The sequence below is a fragment of the Micropterus dolomieu genome, linkage group LG11 (assembly GCF_021292245.1).
Source record: "Micropterus dolomieu isolate WLL.071019.BEF.003 ecotype Adirondacks linkage group LG11, ASM2129224v1, whole genome shotgun sequence".
Classification (NCBI taxonomy): Eukaryota; Metazoa; Chordata; class Actinopteri; order Centrarchiformes; family Centrarchidae; genus Micropterus; species Micropterus dolomieu.
The window spans coordinates 11393829-11406878 of record NC_060160.1 but is presented as its reverse complement, the minus strand read 5'-3'; the positions used below and the strand labels follow the sequence as shown (position 1 = coordinate 11406878).

At 39.8% G+C, this 13050-nt stretch overlaps 1 protein-coding gene across 1 annotated transcript; it reads left to right on the top strand.

Annotated features, from left to right (window-relative positions):
* The first annotated feature begins 133 nt into the window (after window positions 1–133).
* LOC123978979 (serine/threonine-protein phosphatase PP1-beta catalytic subunit-like) lies at window positions 134–12831 on the top strand. Its single transcript, XM_046062648.1, has 8 exons — window positions 134–274; window positions 4189–4320; window positions 9117–9347; window positions 9442–9546; window positions 9670–9741; window positions 9963–10114; window positions 10670–10804; window positions 10934–12831. Exons 1-8 carry the CDS (start codon window positions 223–225, stop codon window positions 11036–11038), a joined length of 984 nt encoding a protein of 327 aa, XP_045918604.1. The 5' UTR covers window positions 134–222; the 3' UTR covers window positions 11039–12831.
* The last annotated feature ends 219 nt before the right edge of the window (window positions 12832–13050 follow it).

The following is a 13050-nucleotide window of genomic DNA, read 5'->3' as shown; positions in this document are numbered from 1 at the left end:
CGAGTATGCTGGGTGGAATTTATTATAAAACATACAATATGTTTGTCAGTCATTAATAAACATATTTTATTTAATATAAATGTGGTTAAAGCTTTTTATACACAGTCTATGGGTTGAAGTGACTTCGCAAGTTCATACGGTTACTGTTTTCTTGACAGCAGCGCTCCCTGGTGTCAGTAGGGGGAATCGACGCGGCCAACACTGTACCACATCAGTTTGAAGATGGCGGAGGGTGAATTGAACGTGGACAGCCTCATCTCTCGGCTTCTGGAAGGTGAACAATTTCAATACAGTTTGTGAATGTTACAGAGTTAGCTGTTTATGTTCATCAAAGCCGATGTGAGCTTTATTCTGTAGCTACCGCGGTTGCCTCACAAAACGCAGAAAAATGTGTTAGCTAGCAGGGCTAACGTCAGCCACTCGTAATGGTGTATCCCCGGCTAGCTAATGCTACAGTTAGCTGGCCGTGTTTATAAACACTGTCAGTGGTGAACGCCTACATTTCTCAGTTTTCGCAGTAATAGCTACGTTACTCTTGTCAAGTAATTTTATTGGCTCGTGTTCCTTACTTTATCATATAATTAAACTTTCTGCTTGATGTTTTTGGCTTTATGCCGCCTCATGTATTGTCCAAATTATGGGAGGAATGGCTGTTTGTCCTGAGCGTTAACGTTACAACATTGAAAATATAACGTTACAACCCAGAATCATGTCTGATTACTCTAACCTCTAACTCTACCCTTAACTGTTAGGTAGGTTAAGTAAATATTTGTTAACTACGACATGAACACCCATTTTCACCAGCGCCACTGCCCTTGACATGGTTAAGTTTTACTCCATATCCGCGTTCCTGTAAGTTTTCATCATGATATGTTGTTAAATTTCTATTTGTGATCTGGTTAATGTTACATTATTGGGAAAGGCACTCTTTTGACTAATCGATAAAAAACACAAATAGGCTTAAACCTTAACATATGGATAACCCATCTAATATTTGATGTCCTTATCACTACATCCTTGTTGTCGTGAGGTAGTCTGATTTTTGTGAAGTAATTTTAACTTTTGTAACTCACTCCTCTCAGGGTTTGTAGGTGTGTTTTCGTGGGCAGGTTGATGTGATTCAGTGCACTCATGCACATTGGGCACACCATGCACACACACACTCCCTTTAAATGCCTGTTACAGGTGAGGAATAACAAGATGCAAATTAAAAACATCGCAGACAGAGGAATTAATACTCTCCGAGCTGTCCACAAATATTCATATTTATAGTTTACAGTATGTCCTATTCTGCTGTTGCGATCACAATCACATTATTGCTCTCTTCTTGGTAAATAAAGGGAATTGTGTTGGTGTGTGAGGACCAGGTTTTGGGTATGGCAGATAGAACGATGCTCAAAAATCTTTTTTGTGCTGGTTGTCCACCTGCTCAGGAGAAGGCAGAGAGTTTTCCGCCTGCCAGTTATTATCTGAGTCAGTCCAGACCACTAAGGCAAATTCCGCTGTCCTTGGCATACTTTCCACCAGTATCTGTCACTCTGTTGGAGGAACGAGGCACTATGCCATCACGCCAGATTTGTTATTTATACTAGTAATTGCTAGAAAATGACACACTGCAACTGCTTTGTGCTTCTTGCAGTCTCATTTTTATGTTATCATTGTTACCAAATGATGAAATTATTGGGAAAACTCTTTTCAAGTCTGAATCGTGAAACAAAATTTTTCCTGCTGATCCTTCCCAACAGTTTCCCTTGTAGCTCAGACTACAGTGACTTGTTGATTGTGTTGCTCATATGTTGACATGGCATTGGCAACCATGTATTATAGGGGTCAGTTATGCTGTGATCTTGATGGCAATTGTGTCTTTTATTTTCTATTTTCCTGCTCATAGAACAAGCGATTACACGTGACTATGTGATTTGGATGTTAACGTTTCATAGACTTCTTTTTTAATTGTTCAGCTTTGTAGTTAGTGATGTGAACTTATTCAACAGTTTGAATCAAGCACGTGTGCAAATAATTTAGGAATATGATAAATGGTATATTATAAATTTACACCTTTTTTTTGGTTGTCTGTAGGTAAGAAATGTGTACTAGTGAAATGCCACTGTCACTGTGGAACTGCTTCTTGGTACCTCTGACAGGGGTGGTAATCTTTGTTTTCTTCAGTCCTTGTGCCTGGTAACAAAACCTATTCAAAAGGGTTTAGTGGAACTAGCCAAGAAAAGGCACCCTGTAACTGAAACCAAAGTCAGGCTTTCAAATAGGTTTGTACCCTTCATTAATCCAGGTGTTAATTTAATCCAGGTGTTTATTTTGTAACAAAAAAAATCTGTTTTGATCTGAAACACATGTACAGGTTTTTGCTGATATTTTCTGATGTTCAGCACAGAATTCTCCCATCGTCACAAAATAGCTTACTGTATATTTTGCTGTCTGAGAAAAAGGGAGGAAAGCCAAGTGTCAGTGAGAGTGCTTATTCATTGGAAATACGTACGTTTTGGAAAATCGTGCGGGACACTGTCTCACTTTCTCCAGACACATGTACAGTGACACAATCACACACACAAACGCAGTGTTTTGGCTTCTGATGGCTGCAAATCCTTGCTTCATTTTTGCCTTTGCCCCTCAATGTTCTTAATCACGTAATCTGTTTTAAAAGTGCCAGCCCGCAGAAGTGCGAACAGTGAAAAGTTCAGTGTTAAAGCCAAGCAGGTTAAGCATCCAAGCTTAACTCACTCGGCTGTTATGAGGCCTGGCCGTTAAGTGAAGAGCCCTGCTTCTGCAATTTCATGCCTCACACAGTGGGTATGAAGCGGTGCAGATACAGTATATGGATGATAAAAAAAAATTTATGGTGTAAAGCAACACTTCAGTAAGGTTGGGGGAGCCCTATAAAAAAATTTTTGGCACTCAGATCTACCATCTGTGAGGATCCATATTCCTCTGGTTCACTCACTTCTCTCAAATTTGGTTAGATTAAACGACTAATGAGTCAGCAAGGGAGTTTGAGTACAGTGTGTAAATAGCATGTATATGCACATGTGTCTATGTATGCACGCAAGCTTCAGGAATTGCATACCAATACATCAGTTAATCCATTTGCAGCTCCTTTTGCATGCTCTCTATTTAGCCTTTCTCTAATTTGTCATCCTTTTAAGGAAACAAAAATGCAAATAGGAAAAGTCTTTAGGGAAACTTTTCGGAATAACCTGCATTTGTTTCACTAGACTCTGCTATGCTTTATTGGAATCTGTAGTGGGCGTCTATCTTGTAGTCAATACCAAAATGCACACATTGCTTTGATTTGCTTTTTGTGACACCAAACTGAGACATAAATGAAAATTGCTGTCCACTTACATTTACTGCACATGTATTAATATAGTGACAAAGCACAATTGGTCCCTGTTATATCACCAAGACCATTCTTCCACCTTATATTTATTTATTCAGATTACCACCTTTAGCATTGGTCACTTCTTGCAAAGCTGTAACATCAAGTGACTAATTCTGTTTTTTGAAAGGATGCCATCTTCCAGAGACACTGCACCACGAGGCAGTACAGATATTACAGAATTTTCCTTCGGGGATCAATTAAGTATTTCTGATTCTGATTCTGATAAACCAAACACAAAAAATATACAAAATGCAGACTTTTGAAACTAGATGGAACATTAACTTCAGTCTAATACAAGCCACAGGGTGCCATAGCAAGGAAGCAGTTTTTATGCTGTATAATCTCACTTTTCATATCTCTGACTATTTCAGCTGCTGAGTATAGCCAACGTTTGCAATTCTTACTTCTTTTTTCATTGTTGGAAGATAAATCTGTACCCAGAGCTGTGGCAGAATGCCAGAAAGTAGGCTTAAGCTACCAGTGCAACTACACAGCCAATAAACCCCCACCATTGCTGAAGATGCAAGCTGCTTTCATAGTCTAAGCAGTGGGTTTCTTAAGTATGGCCGGGACTAAACAACTATAATCAGAATCATTACGCCCACAGCTCATCAGATTTTAAGATTCCTTTGTGACTGTGTACTTTTTTTTTTTTTTTAGGTAAAAAGTGAATGTATCGTGGCCTCATTCTGATGAACTTCGTGGGTTGCTGGTGCTTCTGTGTTAACACTGACATTGATCATAATAACAGCTGTTGATAGCACTGATGCTGTCTTTTCTCTCCTCTCCAGTACGGGGATGTCGCCCGGGGAAAATAGTCCAGATGACAGAGGCAGAGGTGCGCGGCCTCTGCATCAAATCCAGGGAGATCTTCCTAAGCCAGCCCATCCTGCTGGAGCTCGAGGCACCCCTGAAGATCTGTGGTCAGTGTTCTACATTTCTGCGCTCCTCAACCACCACATGTTTATTTTTGCATTGTAATTTATTAAAATTAAAGTCAGTGTTGTGACAATTACTTTAAAGCATATTTGAGCTGAAAGGTTTAAAAGTTTATTTTAATCAGAGACCGGACAACACTGCCACAGCCTGGTTCATATATTTTAAGTCACAGGTATGTGTATGTTATAGAAGGATCCATTGCACACATACATACACAGATTGTGTATAACTGTCTTACACACGTATTATAGACGGACCGAAGTAAAGCAATGCAACTGCAGCAGCAACTCCTCAGTTGAAATGTTACCACAACAGGTATCTCTAGCTGGCTCCAGCGCATCTTGGTACACTCCCACATGCTTTATCTCTTCCCTTCAGTATAGTGCTGCAACTGCAAAAAACTCTGAAATGTCTATAATATATGTACAGTCATTGAAACTACAGTACACAAGCTCACATATAGGCTCAGGCCTACACACAGTTCATTTGTGGCTGTCCTCATACCAGTTTCCTCCCACACACATTTGCTTTTAGATTGTAGATATACTGTCACCCTCAGATGACAGTATTTGCATTTGAAGTGATAAACGTGATAATGGAAAGCAGTAATTTGATGATCATATCGAACTAACCCTGTACATTGCTCTAAAATATGCATGAGTGTGAGGTGGTGTTATTTTTTCTACTGTGGTAGGTTTCTTTTTCTCTCCTTTATTTTCTTTGTTTTGTTGCTGAACTTTTATCCGCGGACCGATTACTTGCCTTTAACTCACAGCTCTGAGGGCAGGCTTTCAGGACACTACCACTGACTGTAGAGACCAAACAGTGAATGGACTTAATTATTCACTAAGGCCACATGGATCATGTTCTGCGCATACTCTTTTTCTCATTTGTTAAATTTAATACCACTGGCATCATTTTGCCCTAGCCGGCCGCTTTGATAGTGTTTGGCCTGGTCATTTATTTAAACAGAAGAATTTAAATTAGATTTTTTAAATACAGTGTTGTTGACAATAATGGTGATCAGAGCATCATTGTGAGGATGTGTTAGATAGTAATATTGTTTCTTAAATAAAATGGACAGATGATAATGATTAACAGCACCCTGCAATCACAATCCTCACCAACGGGTTTCACGTTCACCATAATAGGACCTTACTCATTCAGAGCCAAACGTAACTGATTTGTTAGCCTGTTGAATTAGCTGAAGAAAGACCACAGGCATGCATGCTGTGTTTACCATTTTAGTTCTGAGTCCAATAGAATGCCTTTAATTATTTTCTGGCTACAAGAGACTGACTGGGGAAAATGAGATGAAAACATTTTAGAAAGCACTACAACATTTCTGAATGCAAAAAAAATAATAATGAAGTCTTTTATTTGAATGTAACCACTTCAGTCATATTTTAGCAGAATATCTCTGGCAGCCAATATTCATTTCTCACCCTGAAGTAATTTGTCTTGATTATTTACGTTCCACGTTGTTAAATCAGGCCTCTAAGTACGGGTGCATGTTTATTTATGTTAGGCTTATATGTATCATTCTCATCATGCTGTTTAAAAGTTTCCTTGAAATAAAGTACTGCACATATGGTGCAGGCACAAGCAGGAATTAATGTTCTCTGTGTGCTGTCCTCTATTTAGTCTGTTGTCCAGTATGTGTTGCTTTCAGACTGCCAAAACAAAAAAAGTCTGTGTCTGTCGAAATATGTACTTCAATGTTTTTGTAGCTTTTAGCAGTATTCAGATCTTTTCCCAGCTTTAGCAAGATTAGCACAATGTAGACTTGCATTGTAATGGATGCCCATTAAAATAAATTTCAGAGCTGTCAGTGGATGGAAATGTATTTTATTGCCATCTAGAACAGCAAAGACAGACTGTGTTACAGTTACAATCAGCCTGTTTGTTGAGTGTTTTTTTTTCTGTGTGTGTGTGTTTATTTGTTGAGCCGGATTATTCAGTGTTCCTCACACTGATATTGTGTTTATGTGGGTGCTTTTGAACCAGTTGATTATCTGGCTACACAAGGGCATGCAACAGCACACTTGATTACAACATTATCACTTAAGTACCCTTGCTCTGATGTTAGGCTAATGATATAATGGCCATTAAATTATGCATGCATAGGCATTTTGTTTTATTGTTCTTTTAATTATTACTGATTTGTCTGTTGACCTGTTCTTTCGGTACATAGGAGCATGTTGGCCACTGATTTACCAAACATGGGTGGCATACTTGGGGAGTCAAAAGATGCACTGCCTTTTCCTTGTATTAATTTAGAGTTATGTTATCACCATTGCTTTTATGTTGTATTGTCTTCTTAGACAAAGTTTGCTCATTTGTAACACTGACCTCAGGTTCTTTGCTCATTCCTTTCTTCCTACTTTCTACCTTTTGCAACCCTAAATCTCTGTGCTGCTATTCTCGGAATGTTTTGACACTGCAGAGGCAGTGCTAAGTAAATAATTCACTGTCACCCTATAATTTCTTGTGAGAGGGCAGGCGGCGTGTTTGCCCATAGAAAGCTAGCATTGGTAAAACTCGCAATTTCACATTCAGTCATGCTGCAACGCTTTAGTGTGGAGTTAAGGATAGTTAGTGTAAGATTAAACTTGAGAATCCAACAGACAGACCATCAAATGGTGGCTGCTAAGTAATTCGTAATGATATTACTTTAAACTTGTTAAAAGTCAACATCACAGGTGTGGGAAAGAGAAATAAAATGTATTAACAAAGCAGTGAAAACTGTGGGTAAAAAAAAGAGAAATTGGTGTGGTGAAAGAGTATTATTTTATAATCCAGTTTATCCAGGTTTACCACAGAGCAACAGCAGACAGTTGGAGGTTCACTCACCTCCAACTGTCGCTGCACAGATTACAGTCTATGTTGCCATGTCTTTGCATGTACCATTTTATCCAAATGTGGTTTCCTGCAGTTTGTTTTCTTTTCTGAGCAAATTGCAGCATAAATGAGCACATTTAATTGTTTATGCCCTCATGTCCATTTCTGTTTTGCTGCAGGCACAAACAAGAATGATTGTTCTTTGTTCTCTGTATTTACTCTGTTGTCCAGCATGTGTTGCTTTCAGTAATCAGTATGTCCATGTTTTTATATAGTATTTCTAGCTTTTAGCAGTCTTCGGGTTTCTTCCCAGCTTCAGCAAGATTAGCACAAGGTAGACTTAAACTGGTATGTGTGCTGATAGACAAAATAATAAATATATGACACATTTTGCAATTACAGTAGACTAATATTGAAATAATGTTAAATGGAACACAAGTGCAATAATCTTTTGCTATAAATTGAAATCTTGTTTTGGTAAAACACTTATGATTCATGGCTCCCTACTTTCAACCTACCATCACCTTTTCCTGTCCCATTATAAGGTAAAACTAAAGTAGTTTTTAAAAGCTTTTCTGATTTTAAAGTGACAGCTTGTGACCTGGACTATGTTGCTGGAGCACTGCATTAGCATTGTTTCATTGAAGTTTATATATTGTATTATTAATGTAAAGGATTGTGACGTTTTTAGCTTTTACCAGTACTTGTATCAAAACTCTAGATGGCAAGCTGAAGCTGTGTGTCCAGGCCAAAGAAACTAATTGATGGATAGAAACCAACTGGTTCAGCACAACATGAGCGCTGAAGACAGAGCTAGACTTCAAACATTCAGAACTGTTCCTTTTAAACATTCATTTGCACGGAAGACAGTGTGTTTTTGCATGCCATCCTAAGGCACAGGCAAAAATAAGTACAGGCCTGTAGCCATACAGGTTTGGTGCCAGCTATGGTTTGGGTTTTGGTCCGTAGATCACTGACGGACACTGTCAAATAGAAGAAATCATGCCAGCCACTCTCATGATATAAAGTTGTAATTTATGTTGGTCATTTTTATCTCAGGGCCAGACAGCTGCACAGCGTTAAAAGACCTATTATTTCCTTTTAATTTGTATTTGGTGCCATCTTGTAATGAGGCATTGCCATAAAAAGAGTGTGGCACACAAAACCTGTTATTATTGTCCTGTCCTTTCTGCCGAGGCTCTCTGCAGTCATCTGTGTCTGGAGCACTTATCCCGAATTAGAGCAGCTCCCTTTTATATCCTCTCTCTTTCACCGACTTTAAGTTTGTGCAAGAGAGAATATAAAAAAGGATATAAAAGGAAGCAGGTCTTGGCTAGGATATAAAAGGATATAAAAGGAAGCAGGTCTTGGCTAGGTGATGAAGTGAGGCTCCCCCTTCAGAGATCCCGTGCTTTGGTGAGAGCGTCTTCAGCGCATCGGTGCCTGACTGTCAGAGAGAGACAAGGTTGACCCTGAATCCTGGGAGAGTTGTTAAAATTAAAGTTAGCTTGTGTGGTTATGTGTATGTGTGTCGTTTTATTTTTGTGATTAACCTGGATTATTAGCATTCTCTGCCTCAGTAGTTCATTTCCCGTCGGCCATGGCATTCGTCTGGTGGCAGTTGTAATAGCTTATTTTGTGTGTGTATCCTAGAGCTTCCTGCTAAACTGCAGGTAAAGCAAAGGCACAGTCAGATACCCCCCACCAACTGACATATTTGGTTGTGTTCTTAAAAATCAAAATGGAGATAGGAGTCAATATGTGTATATATACGTGGGGGTGAATATGTGGTCAGGATCTCTGCACCTTTTCGGTCTGTACAAACTGCATCACCACTGTTAAAACAATAACTATAGCAGCCTGTCCTCATGACTGCCCTTACAGTAAATAGTCAAACTTGTCTTCCTCTTTACCTCTCACTCCCCCTTTTTTTTTTTAGGTGATATCCATGGGCAGTACACAGATCTACTGAGGCTGTTTGAGTATGGTGGCTTCCCTCCGGAGGCAAACTACCTTTTCCTGGGTGACTACGTGGACAGAGGGAAACAGTCCCTGGAGACCATCTGCCTCCTGTTGGCCTACAAGATCAAATACCCAGAGAACTTTTTCCTGCTCAGGGGCAACCATGAGTGTGCTTCCATCAACCGTATCTATGGGTTCTACGATGAGTGTGAGTGGAAATAAACTCACCCTGCACACGCAAACAGCCCTGAAGCACATACACAAGTTTGGTTCAAATAACCCATTTTTGTGTGTTCTAACAGGCAAGCGCAGGTTCAACATTAAGTTGTGGAAGACCTTCACTGACTGCTTTAACTGCCTCCCCATTGCTGCTATCATTGATGAGAAGATCTTCTGCTGCCACGGAGGTAAGAGAACTGTTGGCACATATTTCCTCCCTTTGTCATAAACCAGAATTTTTTGATTGCCTTGTTCAAAATACATCTGTAACAAATCCAATCAATGGTAACCTCTTTATTTTCTATTTTTAGGTCTATCGCCTGATTTGCAGTCAATGGAGCAGATTCGCAGGATCATGAGGCCAACAGACGTGCCTGATACAGGTACTGTGTGTGCTTGTTTATACTGAGCATGTTCACTTCCTCCTGTATTCCTCCCTGGAATTTAACATTTACCTTTAAATCACAACACCTAGCCTCTTTCTTCCTGAATGAACGACTATGACATCAGTAGATCTCCTGCGTGACATCAGCAAAGTCAGCCGGCTCTCTTTTTTTGTGTGTGTTCTTTACTTCGATCTCTCCACTCCATGTGTGTCTGTCAGGCCTGCTGTGTGACCTTTTGTGGTCAGACCCAGATAAGGATGTGCAAGGTTGGGGAGAGAACGACCGCGGGGTCTCCTTCACCTTTGGGGCAGATGTGGTCAGCAAGTTCCTGAACCGCCACGACCTGGACCTCATCTGCAGAGCCCACCAGGTAATTACGAAGAGAATGAAGGTAGAGAGCCAGGATATTGAGTGTAAATTGCCCCCCCCCCCCCCAAAAAAAAAAGTGGTTGGCCATGCACTTTAATGATAGCTCACCTCCATTAGTTTGTGTCTTTGGTAGAAGTAATTACTGTGGCTGATGCAAAGACACAGACACCTGCGCTACACCACATTTTAATAGTGTCTACTTTTCTGCTCCCCATGCATCATTCAGTATAACTCGATTTTGCACTCAGTAATTGTCAATCACTTTTTTCTTTTTGCTGAAGTAAAATAATATGGAACAGAGAATGAGAAGCTACTGCATTTGTGACACTGACATCAGGTATATTATTTACCTGACAGATGAGCACAACAGTTGTTATTGTTAAATTGGCCGCAGCTATTTTAGCTCTGCTTTGGAGTGTTTCATATTGATTCAGGTGTAGGTGGTTTTGCACACCCAAGCCATGCTAGCAAAGTTGGACCCTGAAACTAGCTGAAGATCTGTTTCTTGGTATTGATTGCAGTGGGCGGTGGAATAATGTCATGTGTCTTCTAACAGGTTGTGGAGGATGGATATGAGTTCTTCGCCAAACGCCAACTGGTCACACTTTTCTCTGCTCCAAACTACTGCGGGGAGTTCGACAACGCAGGCGGCATGATGAGTGTTGATGAATCCCTCATGTGCTCCTTCCAGGTAGTGTGACAACTAAAGGGACATTCATGCTAATTGCCTTTTGAAATATGACTGAACGCATTATCTCAGACACTCACACATGTATCTCCTCGCTCTCTGTCTTATGTGTTTGTGTCTCATTATTTAAAGATCCTAAAGCCCTCAGAGAAGAAGGCCAAGTACCAATATGGTGGTGTAAATTCTGGTCGGCCCGTCACCCCACCCCGCACCGCCCAAGCCCCCAAGAAGAGGTGAACGTACAGTCTTGCCCCCCCCCCCCCATTCTGTCTTCTGTCTTCTGTCTCACCCTGTCCGTCCCTGGTCTGCGACCACTGCAACCCCTGTAACTCCCCTGTATAGTGAAGATACAGGGCTTATCTAATTTCCCACATCTGTCTCCTCTTTCTTCCCCTCACCCACCCCCTCCTCAACTCCACTGACAGCTCTTTTTCTTAATGTGTATGTGTACATAAATTTGCTGTGACCAATCTGTTGAAAATTTTATTTTGCCTGTTTGTTGGTATTTTTGATATTATTAACAAATAATCTTTTTTTTTTTGTGGTTTTACTTCCAATGCCATTTGAGGTTTTCTGAGGATCTGTGTCATGTAAGGAAATGCCTTCTCTGTGTAGAGAGACAAAAGAATTCTTCTTCAGTTAAATAGAAACATTGTTTTGCCTTGACCTCTCAAAAAGCATAGATGAACCCTTCAATGAGACTGAGGTTTCTGTGCGATGCAAAAATCCAAAGAGACACAAATAACATCTCTCATGTTCCAGTTTAACCATTTGAACACATTACAGCATATGCGGTGAACTTGCGGTTGTTGTGCACATTTTACATATTTAACTATTGAACGAGTGCTACTCCCAAAGACCAGCAAAGAATGTGAAAAGACCAGTTTGAATGAAATATAGAGGCTAAATCAGATGCTGCCGGCAGTGGACACGCTCTACCCGAACACAACGCCCTCCGGGCCTCGATTCCTCCACTCTGTTATGCCTGCCTGTGCCTCAACTCCACCCCCACATAAAAACATGCCACACAGAGCTGGTATTAACATTTTCCTTGGTCTCTTTATTATTTGTTCTCCACAAGATGATTTCCCCTCATTTAGTCATCTTGATTTGTAGTGAAAGATGCTGAGAGATTTTATTTTGATTAAATGCAAAATGCATTGCAATGCACAGGCATTTAACTATTGAACTAATAACTAATGAGTCACTTGCATCAATATTTTACCTGCAGACATACAGGATAAATGGTGTACTAAAAGCGCTTAGAAAATTGTCCTTTCCAAGTCTTTGTATGAAGGAACAGATGAGGACAGAAAATATCTAACAGCAGGAGCTGCAATTTTGCAAGTGTCTAACATATCTGAGGAAGCCTGTACATTGTTTAAAAAGACCAAAAAAATTACAACATTAACTACATAAAAAGCAAACTTCACAAAATGCTCCACAATATTTTAAATTGTTTAGTGCACAATGAAGAACATTTGCTTTTGGAAGCTTTTAAGTAAAATGCCAGCTATCCTCCATCTACATCAGCCAATCTTCTTAAGCACAGAGTAAGAAAACTGGTGGAGTCAGGAGTGGGTGGCAGAACCAGGCTGTTTTGATATGTGATAGTGATGCCACCTGGTGTATAAAAGCAGTAGTACAGTACAAAGTAGTATGCACATCAGCTGTTAGGAATGTCAAAGTAGACGGCTCAGAATGGGTTTTTAATTACATTGCCAATACAAAATGTTGGTGTCATTCACCACGAGGAGGTACTTCAGTTTCGACTGGTTGGCACTCAACTTCAGTCTCCTACAAATGAGATGCAGTTGACCCCTTTTGCCTCTTTTCTGTTTAGTTCATTTTTTTGCTTTTTGTGGTAGTATTCTTTCTGTTCTCTATTCAGTGTTTACTTTATATTCACTTAATTTATTTCCAAATAATGATAATAAGAAAACAATGAGGTGTTACCAAAAGCTGTTTTGCAATTTGTATAAGTTTGTTTGAAAGTCTATAAATTCAATTAAAATGGATGGAAACCAAAATTGTTGTCACCTCTGTTTTTACTGATGTATTTGCAAGATGAACATATGTCTGTGTACTGTCAAGGAATTTACTATTCCCTCTACACTTCTTTGTCTCAACATGCTACTGATACTTAACATTTTTCTATAGACCTGAAAGAGAAAGGGCCTACAAGGTAAAATCCAAAATCATGCAAATTTATGACCAGTCAATAAGTCATACTCACTGGTAGAAATAAA